Source organism: Aptenodytes patagonicus, chromosome 11 (genome assembly GCF_965638725.1).
Source record: "Aptenodytes patagonicus chromosome 11, bAptPat1.pri.cur, whole genome shotgun sequence".
Taxonomy (NCBI): domain Eukaryota; kingdom Metazoa; phylum Chordata; class Aves; order Sphenisciformes; family Spheniscidae; genus Aptenodytes; species Aptenodytes patagonicus.
In genome coordinates this window covers 1,891,492-1,905,125 of record NC_134959.1, presented here as the reverse complement: position 1 = coordinate 1,905,125, position 13,634 = coordinate 1,891,492, and the positions used below count along the sequence as shown (strand labels likewise).

The window sequence follows — 13,634 nt, the reverse complement described above, 5'->3', positions numbered from 1 at the left end:
GCTTCAGCTCTCTGGCACTGCCAAGAGGATGGGAACTTCACCCAAAAGTAAAGCTATGTTATGTCGGAGAAGAGCCCACCAGGATAACAAAACCAAAATCAACTACCACTTCATCTGCTGTTATTTCCTTTAAGCTATTTATTTGGCAGACTGTTAATAACAATATGCAGGGGATCAACAGCCAGTTAAAGCACGTGCCTAATATTATACTCTGCACGCTATCCAAGGTAATTTGCATGTTTACAGGTAACACTGATCAAACAGAGTAGAAAGGTCACTCCCTGTGTTTAAGCAAATTCTTGGATCTTTTCTCCTCAATTATAAAAGCATGAATGCCAAACAAGAAGATCCTATCTAGAGCACGTCTAAGGGAGCCCATAAAAGAGCATCAGATGGCAACCAGAAATAGCTCAGCTCCTGCACCCGGTCTCTTGCATAGGCACAGCGTTTTGCACCACCGCGCAGACCTGTTTGCCGTAGGAAAAATTCCACCAATCCTTTTTTAAAAAAAAAAAAAAAAAAAAAAAAAAAAAAAAAATTCCTGCACATCAGGTAAACCTTTCAGTGAGCACGTCTTTCTGCCCTTCTCCCCAGCAATCGTGTAACCTGGATTGTTTTTCCGTTCATAAGATCTAGCGGCTATTGGTTGCACAGCTTATACTTTAATTTCCAGAGCAAATGGACTACAGATGCTATGTCAATATAGACATGAGACAAATACAGCCGGTTGCCAGTTTGGGCTCTCCGCCAAGTGATGGAATCACCACTTGTGTTAACGTAAGCCTCTGGCAATTCGTCACCCTGGCGCTATCCCAGATCCCTCCGACTTGACAAGCGGCTGCAGATTTTGATAGTGGCGCAGCAAATCTGGGGTCTGTCTCCTGGTCATGTCTCCTCATTCCGCCACACAAAACCCAGAGCAGCAAAACTGTATTAATATTGGAAGGAGAAAAAGAACAGCAGTTAATTAAAGCCAGGAATGTTGTTTCTTGCTGTTTGCCACAGCACGGGTAAGTGGCTGGTCTCACTCTCCTGGCAATTCCCAGCAAAAGCCTCCCAAGCTGGAGCTCTGAATGACCAGACACCTGAAAGTGTGACTGCCAAGCTTCAACCCCGTTGAACAAAAATTGCTTCTAATGTGTTAACTGTCTGGAAGAGACCCCAGAAGATGGGCAGATCAGCAAGCCTCCAGTGGCTCTGAAGCAGAAGCAATCAATGGCTAGCTCATATGCTCAGAGGACCACAATCAAATGTCATTATTTGTGAGGTTCTACTTGACTTCACATCCCCCTTGCAGAAAAGGCTTTATCGATCCCTTCACGTTGAGGAGAAGGGCAATCAGACAGGCTGCGGCAGGAATAACCCCTTTGGCATTTTACATGAAAAAATAGGGTCTTCTGGCAGGCACCTACACCAATCCTTTAAAGGCACAGGAGCTCTCCTGAAAAACCCACTGAAGACTACTAACAAGATACTAAGCTGACAGCAGAAAGGTTGATGTTATCAGCCACTCTCCAATGAACCAAAGGGCGTTTTCCACATTTTTTCTTAATTATTTTTTTCCCCTTCTTGCATCACTGCTCTTGGAGGGCACAAGAACTATTCTCTGCTGGATCGTCTCTGTGGCAGGCAGAGAAGGAAATTTCCTTTCTCCTGCTAGCTCGTGCTCCTGCCTCCTCTACATAGCATTAAATTAGGCAATTCCTGAAGGACCTGCTGGCTATTCAGATAGATCCATAGGGAATACCCATTTTTTCCCCTTTCAGACCTCTCCTTCCAAACAAGGAAGATGAAATGTACCTCTCCCTTCAATCCAGTGGACAATATAACTCATAACAATGCAGACTCTGAGCGTTCGTATTTTAGGAACGGGAAGCTGTGCACCCAGCATCGTGGCTGTGGGCACCAGTAGCAATAAAACAGAAACACCAAGTTCACATGCATTATTTGTCATGCACTTCGCAATCCAGTTCAAATTTGGTAATGAACAAGCATGACTTACAGGCTAAAAGGATGGATGATGAGAGCAACAAGAACAGCATTTTACAGGAGACTTGCAATAAAAGTCCTGCATGTCTTATGCCATACAAGAGAGGGAGCTCCCCACGTTTATCCTTAGTTCTTACTTCTGCTCCAACACACAACACATGTGGCTGTTTTTATCACTGCTGATTTTTGCTACAAGAAGAAAGGTGGTCAAAGATGGTGGAAGAGCTTACACTCTGATATCCACCAGTCCTTGAGCAACAGGGACTCAGGTCTTGTGCAGGGTGAAGATTTCTCTCCCTCTACCAAACTATTTAAAAATCTTTAAAAATACAAACATATTTTTCAAGTAAAGTTTCCTTTCATCTACCTCTGTCCCATTTATCACCTCTTGAATGTCAGATATGTCAAACTATTAAACATGAGCTGCCTATACGAAAGGAGACAGAAGCCAGGTAAACAGACCCAAATAAGCATCCTGTGCAATCTACAGGAAGAATGTCCCACAGAGCGCTTACTCTCACTTGCTTCTGTTGAGTGAGCCTTCCCTTTATGCTTTCAAGAGACTAATTCAAGAACGCAAGTTACCTGAGTAATCAAGTAAGCAGAAAAGACAGCATCAAGGTATCCTCCAGCACTGAGAAAGACTACAAGAGTTTATGAGAGGAGTCAGACTAGAAAAGAATTGCTTGGGGGTTAAAAAACAAACAAACAAAAATTAGGACGAACAGAACAGCACACTTCATCTTTGTGAAAGATGACAAATTTTAATCCCGGGCCATAAGGCAGAGGACGCAGACCAGTAAGGGCGTGTTAATGTCATGGGAGTCTAAGACAACGGTAAACCTGTGTACTGCTTGCATGGGATCTTTCCAGTGTAAATATTCCAAGTGCCACAGGGAGAGAAGCATTCATATCCCTGTAATGCTTTCCTAGGCTTTGCTTTCTGTAAGCTGCTTCTCTCTGGTACATTTTTATTTGTATATACATACTTTATTACTTAACTAACTTATACCACATTCAAACCCATAGCTTTCCAGGTTAGAGGCCAAAATCGCACACGCTCTTTCTAGATAATCCTGAAAGACATGGTAGTCCTAAACAGACCCAGGACATGCACCAGTTTCACATTTTCCAATAGCAACATGAAAATGTGGTTCTGGCTGCTTTAATGGTATAATCTCATCTAAAAATTAAACAAAAATGCACAAAGCGTGGATTAAAAACAGTGCAAGTTTTCTGTATCAATGATTTCCCACGCTGTCAATTAACAAGGGAATTTTGAAAGTGAAAGAAGGTTTGGCTAAAATGTGCCACGTATCTGTCAAAATAATGAGATACTCAACTACCCATAAAACAAACCTCTTAAAAATTTGCAGACAGCTGTTTTGACACACCTGGCCAACTTCAGATCTCTTTCAAATGGACGACATGCCAACCAGATACATTTGTTTATTCCAGGTCTGAGTTTGGACCTTCAGACATAGAGAGTTTCTTATCTGAAAGTTTAATAAATCATCACATTGGACTCACAATAAGGTAAGGACCCATGCTAAAGATCATACAATTAACAAGGCCTCATTAGCTGAAGTTCTACTGGGATGGCAAATCAAACTTATCGAACAGCAAACCTGCCAGCAGTCAGAATTCCTAATGCCACACACATGCATGTATTTAAATACATTTTTCAAATGAAATTAGCAAACAAATTGGCCTTTTTGATTCTGGCAGCATAAATATAGTCCAACATCAATACAGCTGAGAACACCAGTCACTGAAAAGAGGCAACTGTATTGTAAGGTGAGATTACAAAACTCCTAAAACAGGACTCAGAACTGTGGAACTGTTCAGCACTCTGATTTATTTCTATTTTTAAACTTGCAAGGCTTGTAATTAATGGCTTGAGGACATGAGGAGAATTGGAACAAATTTCAGCCTCAGCTTCCTCTGCATGTTGTTAATGGCTAGTCTGTCCACTAATGCGCTCCAATTTTACCCACATCAACCACATGTGATACAAGCTGCAGGAAAGCAAGTGAATTTTTAATAATCTCTCTGATGTACAGTATAATTGCTGACTTTTATCAGACAGTAGTTAAACAAAGACTTAGAAAGAAATAAATATTCCTTAATTGCACAACTGCCATTGCTCACAGTAGGAGAGCCTCTGAAATGAGTAACTGGTCCCCATTATCACGGCTACACACATACTCAGACATGTACAAATAAGTTTAGATCAATGCAGACGTTTATTTATTTCCCAGCTAGGTATGTGTGTGTATGTGCTTATATTACAATGGAGAACAATTATTCGTGTGTGACATTATCTTCCATGCACATGGGAAAAGCATGCCTCTAAGCCCGTTCATATACCCATACACACGTACATACAAGCTCCCAGTGTCTCTCACGCAGGGAAAATCCTCCACACTGTGCCACGTGTGACATATGGGTTTTACTCGCATACTAACCTAGACAAATACATTATCTCATTTCAGCTGTGTAGAATTAGCACTGAGACAGAGCGTGCAATGCATTTCTGGAGCCAACTTTCCTTTCCTCCTTACTCCGTGTAAAACAGAAACTTTGACTCCTGGAGCATTACAGTCTTAAAAAGACAAATGCACATATTTACAGCCCTGAATGTAAATGACTCCCTTGGAGCTGATGTTTCCTTCTACCCCCAGGACATCCCAATGAAAGAAACCATGCACTTTTATATCCACAAATGTCATCAGCGCTTATTTCTGCACCTGTGATGCCTTGAGGACCCACCATAAGTTAAAAAAAAAAAAAAAGACATAAAAAAATAAATCATACAAACAATCCCTCCCCAATACCAGCCTGCTGTCAAAACTGCCGAGAGCTGTGCCATAATGCATTTAGTTCATGTCTAAAGGTATAATCAGCAAGGCACATGTGTGAACCTGCCGTTCAAGAAATGCCCCAGAGTTTAGTACCCAGGTCTGAGGCAAGAAAGACACAAAAGAAGAAAAATAATAGTGCTTAACATCAGTGAGAAGATCAGCCAGGAAATTACAAAAGCTGTGCCTATTTGGCAAATAAAATGTAAAACATCTTACAGTGTGATATGGGCTCGCAAAAGTGCTGATAATAGATTAAACACATGTACTCTACTGTTTTCAACAACTGCTGTTCTTTCCACTGCGCGGTTCCTACGGCTTTCCTTTTCCCTTTCAAGAAAAAAACCAAAACACCACCACAACAAACCCATCCCTATTCCATTTAAATAGCTCAGGGCACCAGGTCTTTTAACTAGAAATTGTGAGACACGTGATCAATTGGGCATCAGACTCCAAACTTTGTGAGGGTACACATGAAAGCTCAGAATTCAGCAGAGAAGCAGCTTAATATTAAGGGGCATTAAGTGCTGATTAAAGGGAGCACTTCTCAGAACAACTCCGACTTTGCTCATTTTCCTCTGCTTGCCTCCAACTTCAGTAGAGGGGTGCTGTGACACCAGTCCCCTTAGATTTTGCAGCAGATTTTGCCTCTTAACAGGCTGTGAATAAAAGGCTGGCTTGCAAGTGCACAGCAACATTCCCCAATTTAAAACTCTGCTTTAAAGGATTCTTTTTCCCCAGGAGAATGAATGAGACCAGGGTGCAGGTCGGTGTCCTGTTACCTTGCTGTACTCCTCCCAGGAGTTGCTCCAGGTCCAGTAGTGAGCCTTGTAAAGCCCAACTCTCACTGCCATCATCTCGTTGCCACGATAATAGAATATGGGCCTGAGAAGGAGAGCAAAACTGCATGAGAAACGCCAACGCGATGGGCCCGGGCAGCCACCGCCGCAGCAGCCTCGCTGATAAGGGAGACAAACACTTTAATGGCGTCTGACTTGCGATTCGGCTATCAGTCAGAAACAGGCTGCCTCCCAATAGTCTCCACTGCGAGGTTTTCAATTAACATTTTTAAAAGTGTTCATCAAGTTGAGAGCTCACAGGGCGCAAGAATGAAACATTATACAGCTTGGCTGCCAGTGATTGTTAATCCTTGAACTATCAGACCCTGTTATTTCCTATAGAGCGTGCCGATTTAAACACCAAATGTCTCAGAAGCGGCGTGTGTGTGCGCGCGCGAGAGAGAGAAATGGGGATTCACAGAATATGTGATGCTTAGCCTCCTCTTTACGGCAGCACCAAGCTATGTGCCCTTAGTGTCACATGGACAGGGTGGCCGGGGAGGACACCAGATGCTAGCCTGTTCTGGATGACATCTCAGAAAAACCCCATATGGAAAAACCTGGCAGCCAGACATGCTTAACTCCTGTCCATTTTCTTTCCCAAAATCTCCCTTTGCATCATCTAAACATACCACTGAAAACTGCGATTTTTTTGCGGAGGTTTTCCTAATTAAAAATATGTTTGAGAAATGCACCTCACTCGGAGCATTTGGTCTGCACCTGTGTACGTGCGCTACCCTTTCCCTGGGCATCCCAGCAATGTTCCTGTCGGTTTCCCCAATAACACGCTCTTGCTTTTTGAGGGAACAGTACAAAATTTTACTGAAACAGACTATCTGCAGGAGAGGGGGTTGATTTGTTGGTGCAGCTCATCACACAAGGACATCAGACTTAGTCAGCTCTCCTCTCCAGTTGTTTCAGGCTGCTGACAGGATGAGATCGTGAAGCTGTTTATCACTGTCAGTAGGGTACCTACATCTTTGTCTTTTGTTCAGAGACGCCACTTGGCAAAACTACTCACTCCGGTGATTCCACCTTGAAAAAACAGTCCCTAAATGCAAGATAAGATTAAAATATCCACGTCTGAATGACAGGAGTGGCCTTAGATCTCTTCTATTTTAAAATTGTAGCCTCCCCTGCAGGTTCCTCGCACAAACAATGAGCCTTTCTCCTTTGTCACCAGGAACTGCCTGTGAACAAAGGGCAAACGCTGCTGCCAGCAGAGCCCACTCCTGCATCCTCGACACACCTGAAACGCCGGTGAAATAAAGGCAGCTTGAGAGATCTGCCAAAGTGCAGAACCTGATCTAAATCAGTCCCATTAACAAAAGCCCAAACAAATATGCCACAAAGTACGCCAGTCTCCTCTTTCCTTGCCATAAACACTCACTATTTGACAAGCTATTATGCGCCCCTTTGATTGAAGGTGTGGGGATTAGGTTTTTGCTTTTTTTTTAAAAAAAATATTTTCCATCTTTGAAAGAGGATCACAGCTTGTACTCAAAATTCTGCTATTGCCAATTTCTTTTTTCCCCATTCACTTTTTCCTTTTTAAGCTTAAAAGAACACAACAACTGCATCTTCCAGAAAGTTTTTGGGGGTTGTGGAAACTGTGACCTGGTCAGGTCTGGGGGGGGGGGGGGGGGAGAAGGAAAAAAAGCCATGATGCACCTCGAGTGACTGCTATTGTAACACAAACAGCACCAGTTCCAAGGGATTGGTGGCTGCAATGAAATTCTCTTTTAAAACAACAAAGAAACTTTACAAACTTTCGGAAGTGAAGATGGGATAGGCTGTGTTTGAGGAATATGCAATGCCTCATGTCAGCCACTGGCTGAGCTCTCAGGTAATACTGTACGCATGCTTCTTGCGTTAATGGGCACAAAAGCAGTTTTACGGAACAAAGCCTTATGTCCAACACAGAAAAGAAGTCCAATATGTTTTCCATGCATGTGTTTCCTCCCTGTCTCACAGAGAAACAATATGTTTGTATTCAGATTTCCCGGGCTGCCAAATTCCTCATCAAAATCACAACTACAAGACCTCTCCTGACCTCCAATCCTTCCAACAAGAGAGCCAAGGATCTTTGCTGTCAGATATTAGTGCCTGTACCCAACAGCTGACAGCACTCCTCCATGCCCATAAAGATCCCAGGTCTTTAACCCAAATCTATTCTTGCAAAAGCATCCACAGAAACAGGACCTTGGGAGGAGGTGGGCTTCCAGTTCATCCACAGCAGCCCAGCCTTTACCTCCAACCTCTCTCCAGCTGGGGCTATAAAGACCCAGCATACTCTTGGACATTTTCCCAGTAATAAATAATGTATTCTCCCCTACCCAGGCTACAGTTCCCAGGCTTTTATCTCCCCTGTTGCCATATGTTGTTCCAGGGATCCCTGCTAACCCCCTGACATTTTCATCTGTCCGCAGACTCCGCTGTATGCCAACATGCCGCATGTCAGGAAATCCCACCTTTGCTTGCACCACCAGAGAATTAGCACATAGCGAAAAGCTTTGGTGCTACCCCACCTCACCAAGCAGGAGCAAAGATGCATCAATTCAGTTTATAAAATATTTCTGCAAACCTGCTTTAAAAAATAACCCCAAATGGCATCACTTCAGTTTGGAGGCAAGGGTCGGAGGTCTGGGCTCATAACCAACCTGTCAATTAGCTTGCCCTGCAAGATGGCAGGTAAAAGGTCGATGCCGTCAATCTGTCTGTCACTGGGAGGCTGCAGTCCCGCCAGAGAGAGGCTGGTGGTGAAGAGATCCATCACGTTGCCCAGCTGATGACTGACCTGAAAAATCAGCAGGAACGCATTTGCAAAAAGACCTTCAGTAAAAGCCAAAACGAAACAGGCTGGTTTCCACCAAAGCAGAAGTATTGCTTCCTGAACCTTCTCCGCTAAGCATCTTTTGAGAATATCTCCCTTTACGGTGCTGCAGTCACCAGCAAACCTCCTATTAAAATAATAAAGGAGATGATCCATAATTCTCCACTTCCAGGGAGCATTTGCATTTTGGTTCACTTTTTCATTTTCCTCTCTTTCTTCTCACTTCTCGCTATGCATCTACTTTACAGGAGCATGTTTTCGCAGAGTTGAACTTAATTTAGCAAATTCCAAGTCATTTGCGGCTTGAAAAAATCAGCACTTAAACCAAGAGGAAAAAAAAGTCCTTGATTTGTTACCTCTCCAGGTCATCTCTGGAGTCCAGAATACCCTGAGAGAGTTCCCAGAAAGCACACGGATAGATGGATAATAACAAAAAGAGCCCGATGACTTCATCTGCAAACCATTTCCAACAATTCAAGAACTGTAAAGTTGTGGTATTTTTAGTATGTATTTTAATAAGGGAGAAAAACATCTGGTTTTGGCTCCAATGGAGATGTGCAAGCTTTCCCCCCCTCCCCCCCTTGCTTTTTTCTTTTTTATTCCTTAATTGGAAGACATACTTATCTCTCTGGTCTTAATTATTTATATTTTAAAAATCTAAAAAGTCTGTTCTGACTGATTCTTTCTGAATCTTTGCTCCCATCCTCCCTGTGGTATGCTACAGTTATCTGCCGTAGGATGTTTAATTAGCCAGCGACACACTAAATTGAAGCAGATACATTCAAATCAAGAGCAAGACTGTTTTGCACCAGGATGCACCAGCACAAGATGCGACATGAAAAGAGCCTTTTCAGCCGTACCACTTGTTCGGAGACAAGAAGCCATCTGATACAAGCCCACATCTGTAAGTACAGAAGCACTTTCTGACTGAAATCCAAGTCCTAGCAGCAGCCCTGCGAATGTCAGTGTGAACATTACAATGCTGGGACTATCAAAGAGTTTTTATCTCCAAATCCTCTTTCTACGCACAAATGGACCCCAGCCTGTAAGCTGACACTAATTATTTAAATACGACAACAAACGATAACATGATAAATGAATTTTTGCGAGATGCTGGCTCAAGAAAAAATAAGCTGAAGGGAAAATGCTATTTTTGCTGGGACACTAAGCCTTTTATTAAAAGACTGGGCTGAAAAAAGTGAACAGTTAAAGGAAGAATTAATAAGTTAAAAAAAAAAACTGGAGAAAGCAACATGCAGGGGACTGATTACAAGTTTCACATTACAATATCACATTACTTGATTACAGTAATTTCAAATTTTAATGGCTTTCATTTATCAAAAGGTGTTGGCAGGAACACATAATATTAAAGCTGCATGCAAGAATACTTCCACAACTCTTAAGAAGAAATCAAAGTGCAAAGCTCTAAGCACAAGAGGAAGCCTGGCCATGGAAACCCTTGCCCAGGAAAGCAGTTGGATCAGTAGATCTTGCAGAAGGCCTCAGGCATCTGAGGTTAAGCCTTATTCATGGACATTGCTGCAGCAGGCAGCCTGAAAGAGGTCATGCTCAGCCTGTCCTTGTAGGCAGTGACAAATAGAGATGAGCCCACAAATCCCTCGCAAAAAGCAGATGTATACATGAAGTTCCCTTTCTGCATGGAGAAAAGGATGGGGATCTTCTGATACACAGCTGTGGAGAAGGAAACAGAACTGAGCCCTCCAATGGGGTAACCCTGCTTCTTCCTCTCCCCGGGGCCATTTGGTGAACGTGGACCGCTGGGGAGAACCAAAGCCGGCTGTGCCGTCCACGAGATTAACTGTGGCAGGCAGCGCTGCGTGCTCCTTGGACCGTCCCCTTGCACAGGCTCTTCTCTGGTCTCAGATGTGCACGCAAAGAGGACTGACATTAAAAAAAAAAACCAAACAGTACACACGCGTTCAAAAAAAAAAAAACCAAACCCCAAACCCAAACCGTCAGCTCACACATTACAGAGCCGGACAGCCTCACGAGCCACTGGTGTCGGGAATGCTGCACTCCCTCTGAAGTCAAAGGGGATTACAAGTGCTCAGCATCTCGGCAAAGATGCTCAGTCCCTCGAGGGCTCATCTGCCAGCTAATTTACCCCGAGCATGCCTTTGGAGAGCTGCGGGGTCAGCAGAACACCATATGCAGAGCTCAGAGTCTAATAAAGAGGAGATCTGGCACATGCCTGCTCCCTGACAACTGCTACGTCAGGAGCAGGCAGGCAAACTGGTGTCTGAGACTTCTTGTAATTAGGTCTCTCACAATTTATAAGGCAAATCCGAAAGTGACTTTTCTTCTTGTCGCTCCATTCCCTCGCCTCAATCTTTTGATAACAGGCAGCAAGAGGCAATCAGTGACCTGAGACTCGTGCCTCTAATATCACCTAATTTATACATCGCCTTGTGACAATCCTGTGGGGCCACCACGGTCTTCTTGCACTGGCCCTTACTAACCATAACCAGATGTAGATGACTCTCTTTAATCATCCAATTACGTTTCTGGTCTCAGACAACATTTTTCCATGAAGCAGAGAAAACTTCTTAAGGAAATTAAATGCCCATGCCACAGCCACTTGGATTTATCTGTGCTCTGCAGCACCACATTGAAGAAGGGGAGAAAAAAAAAGGTTAATATTTGTATAAAACTTTGAAGTATTTTCAGAGAAAAATAAAAAAATTACCATTTTCTCCTGTCAACAGTGCTCTTTCATTCTAGTTGCCTTTCCCATTTTTTTTTTTTTTTTTTTTTTTTTAAGAAAAAGAAAAATCCAGAGAGGGCAACAGCCCAGAGAAAATAAATAATATATAAAAAAGAGTGAGATCAGATATTGCTCGTATCAGTGAGAAACAGCCGGTATTACTCACGTAAGAACGGATTTTTCCCCCCTCTTTCCCCCCCCTTCTTTTTAATAAACTCTCCGTATACACATAACGTCTTTAAGAAAATGAAATCCTTTTGCTGTGGGCCACGTCGCTAGAAGAAATAGTCACCACTGCTGTTATCAGTGCTTTCAAGCTTTAACTCTGAATCAAAGGCGACAATTAATAAAGTCGCCCCCGCCAGGAATGGAAAGGAGGAAAGCTAAATATTTGAAACTGGGTGAACAAATGTCAGGGTGTTTTTAAATAAAATCCTTTTACAGTTATCACAGCGAGCAGACCTGATATCCCTGTCTAATTCAATTTCAATTTGCGCCCCATGGGAGATAGTGAAGAAAAGGTTGCAATGCTGTCTTTGGGTTGATATGTTCTTTTCTCCTTCAGGAAGCAGGCACGAGAGAGGAAGGGGAGGAGGGTGAGGGAAGAGAGGAGGAGGATTCAAATACCAACAGAATATGATTCTTTTTTTCTTTTTTTTTTTTTCCAGCTGGATCCTTCCAGAAGGCAGATGTGATGTGGGGAATGTTGAAATGCTGATTTGTTGTGAATTCACCTGGAAAACATAGCTGAGGAGGAAACTGCAGAAAGGCTGTTTGTGTGTGAATAAATATTCCTGATGGGGGACCAGAATTAACTGAATGTTGATGCCAAGAGCAACACGCACTCTTCAAGGCATCCCTCTCCCCCAAAAACCTGCAAATTAGCCAACTGCACCAATTATCCTAACCTCTATCAATGTCCTGCCAAGTGTTCACAATCCTGTCACCTAACTTGTTTAAATAAAAAGGTACTCCTTTATTTAAGCAAACAAATGTACCCTTTAATAGAAACAAAAAAACCCCAATCCTATATATCAACAAGATATTAATAAACTGCCAGATCCCACCAGCGGGATGAGCCTTCCACCCAATAACTGGATTTCACTGGCCAGAGACACAAGCCCTCTTATTCTGGCTGAAGTTGTGCCAGCTGAAATGGTTGCTGGACCTCCGCCTGCTCCTCAAAACGTCCACGGCTGGAAAGGAACAACCGTTGCACCGGGAGCAACACCAGCGCAGGAAGGAGGAGTTGACCCTTCAGCTTTGTGCTTGGCACTCCTGAGAAGCTCTTTGCTTCCACCCTGGTTCAGGGCTCCCAAGCCTTTGTTTCCTTCAGCTCTTTTGAAAAGAAAGAGCAACGAGAGACTTTGAAGCAGTTTTCCCACATTTTACAGCTACTTGGACTACACAGGACTTAGGCTGACTAGTTTAAACTCGCAGTCAAGAAGATGTTGAAGCTGAAGACTCCGTAAGATACAGAAAAGAAGCCAAAAATGTACTAGCAAACATGTGTCTCTTCACTTACTATGTCAGTGAAAGAGGCGATTATGAAGCAGTAACTACAGGCGCCTACAGGCCAACGTAGCGTGAGCTGTATTACATGGAAGCAATGCCAAACCTCTCACCTGCGGTCAGTGCTGCTGTGGGTACCAGTGCTGGAGCCTCGATGGCAAGAATACAAGCAGAAAAGACATATAAGTAGCTATCACATATTTACTCATCAGTAGCATCATACGGGGGTCTAACTCAGAGGAAAGCAGCACATCCTGGGGACAGAGTTCAGAACAGACTTCTCAAGGTACCCGAGTGGAGCCCAAGAGGACATCTGGGAGCGTAACACCTGCATGTGCAGACATTCGGCACGCAGCATCATGAATCGGAGCCCAGGATAGGGAGGATTTAAAGTTAAGCACGTGCTTAAGTGCCAAGGATGATATCAACAGTGGTGGAGGAGGGGATTTTTGGGCGCATACCTGCCCAATAAGCCTTAAGCACACTGTCCAGCTCGCTGAGCATGCGAGCTCATGCAGGGGCTCATGATAGCACGGCGTCGGTCAGTCCACCCACCTATGCGAACACGTTAACTCTGCACAGAAATGACTGTTCACAGGAATTCAAACAGCAGCTTCAACTGTGGCCTCAAGCAGGAAGCCATGCATCGCAGCAGGCTACCGAGAACGTTCTGCACCACATAAAGCTTCACTGCTGCACTACATGCAAAAGACTACCTGTGAGAGGGGTACCAGCCCGATACAGTTAGAAAATAAGCAGGCACGATGATTTCTCTATTCATGTTCTTAATTATCCTCAGAGTTACTACAATGGAAAGAATTTTTAAATTTGGTATTTACTTGTCCCCATTTATAATGCATGTTTACTTTTAGCAC

The 13,634-nt window shown here is 43.4% G+C and overlaps 1 protein-coding gene across 2 annotated transcripts in view; it reads right to left on the bottom strand.

Annotated features, from left to right (window-relative positions):
- The window catches only part of GALNS (galactosamine (N-acetyl)-6-sulfatase), a 46,206-nt gene that overhangs the window by 17,676 nt on the left and 14,896 nt on the right, over nucleotides 1-13,634 (bottom strand). For both annotated transcript variants that reach the window (XM_076348918.1, XM_076348919.1), the window contains 2 exons: nucleotides 8,350-8,486; nucleotides 5,633-5,735 (listed from right to left, as the gene is read on the bottom strand). In XM_076348918.1, the coding sequence (XP_076205033.1) occupies nucleotides 5,633-5,735; nucleotides 8,350-8,486 (240 nt within the window). The remainder of the gene's footprint in view (nucleotides 1-5,632; nucleotides 5,736-8,349; nucleotides 8,487-13,634) is intronic.